The 1108-nt window shown below is 36.6% G+C and overlaps 1 protein-coding gene across 1 annotated transcript in view; it reads right to left on the reverse strand.

The window, feature by feature from the left end:
* Positions 1 to 757: 757 nt before the first annotated feature.
* The window catches only part of LOC106013303 (limbic system-associated membrane protein), a gene marked incomplete at its 3' end in the record, with an annotated part of 29677 nt that continues 29326 nt past the window's right edge, over positions 758 to 1108 (reverse strand). Inside the window, 1 exon segment of the mRNA XM_013088645.2 lies at positions 758 to 814. Within this exon segment, the coding sequence (XP_012944099.1) occupies positions 758 to 814 (57 nt within the window).

Here is a 1108-nt window from a genome sequence, read left to right on the forward strand (position 1 = left end):
AGAGAGAGAGAGAGGAGACTAAAATAAGATAGAAAGAAAGATGATGATTTATTGTCACAGACGGAACTTTTTCTTGTCTGTACCAGAGCCATGAAAACAGATGCAGGTATGCAAAGGAAATAAGTAATATATTTCTCTTATAATGCAGAATGAGAAGACAAGTAGTAAAGCTGATAATAATGCTCATATCACACCAGATGCATCGTTCAGTCACATGCAGGAATTTATCACAGACCATTAAAGTTATATAGGTACATGTGCATATGCGAAACGGCAATACATATTAATGTTTATCCCGACAGTAGCCTTATACCAGACTGTAAGAAACTTCTTTTTTATTATCTTTTTTTTGTTGTTCTTAGTGGTACGAATCTGCCACAGCGTGATCTTACAATTCGTGAGGAAAGGGGTTGTGGTGGGCCGTTTGTAATGCTCTTTATTTTTTAATACTTGCGATTTTACACATTTCATCAGTTCCATTAAAATCACATTAAGAGATCCTGCTGGCTTTCTTAACGGTTCTGTCCAATTTTCCTTTGCCGTGCACCCTACAGTTTCCAGCCCAGTAGTAAGTACAAAAAAGTAACACGTTTTCGATCCTGGAGTGATAAAAAGGCACTTGATCATAGCATCTGCTTGAAAACGTCTTAATTTCTTTGAAAAGAACATTCTTTGATTATTTTTTTTATGCACAAGAGCAGCGTGGGCATGCCCACTGAAGAAAAAGGAACGTGCATAAATAAGTCGTTTTACATACCTGAGGTGTTCCCATTTTGGGTCATGAGTCCATTGCTCTCTTTTTGTGATCCACATACTGCCAATACAAATTGTATAACCGTAAACGAACACAGTAAAACGAATAAAATTAAAACAAAAAATCGTCTTTTTTAATAATTCTTCAGACATTTTAACAAAGATAAACCAGGATAGAATGGATTTTCTTCTTTGTACCAACATGAAGAAGCTGAAAGATTAAATTTTTTTTTATAGTAGATGATTTTACGGCGCTCGGAACCTCATAAGGTCATATGAGCGCCAAGGGGTGGGTGTCAACAGAGAAGTCTTTACAGGGAATCAGACTTAGACTGCTCACCTCTCTAGCTTCAAC

This window comes from Aplysia californica, unplaced genomic scaffold (genome assembly GCF_000002075.1).
Source record: "Aplysia californica isolate F4 #8 unplaced genomic scaffold, AplCal3.0 scaffold00781, whole genome shotgun sequence".
In the NCBI taxonomy this organism is placed as follows: Eukaryota; Metazoa; Mollusca; class Gastropoda; order Aplysiida; family Aplysiidae; genus Aplysia; species Aplysia californica.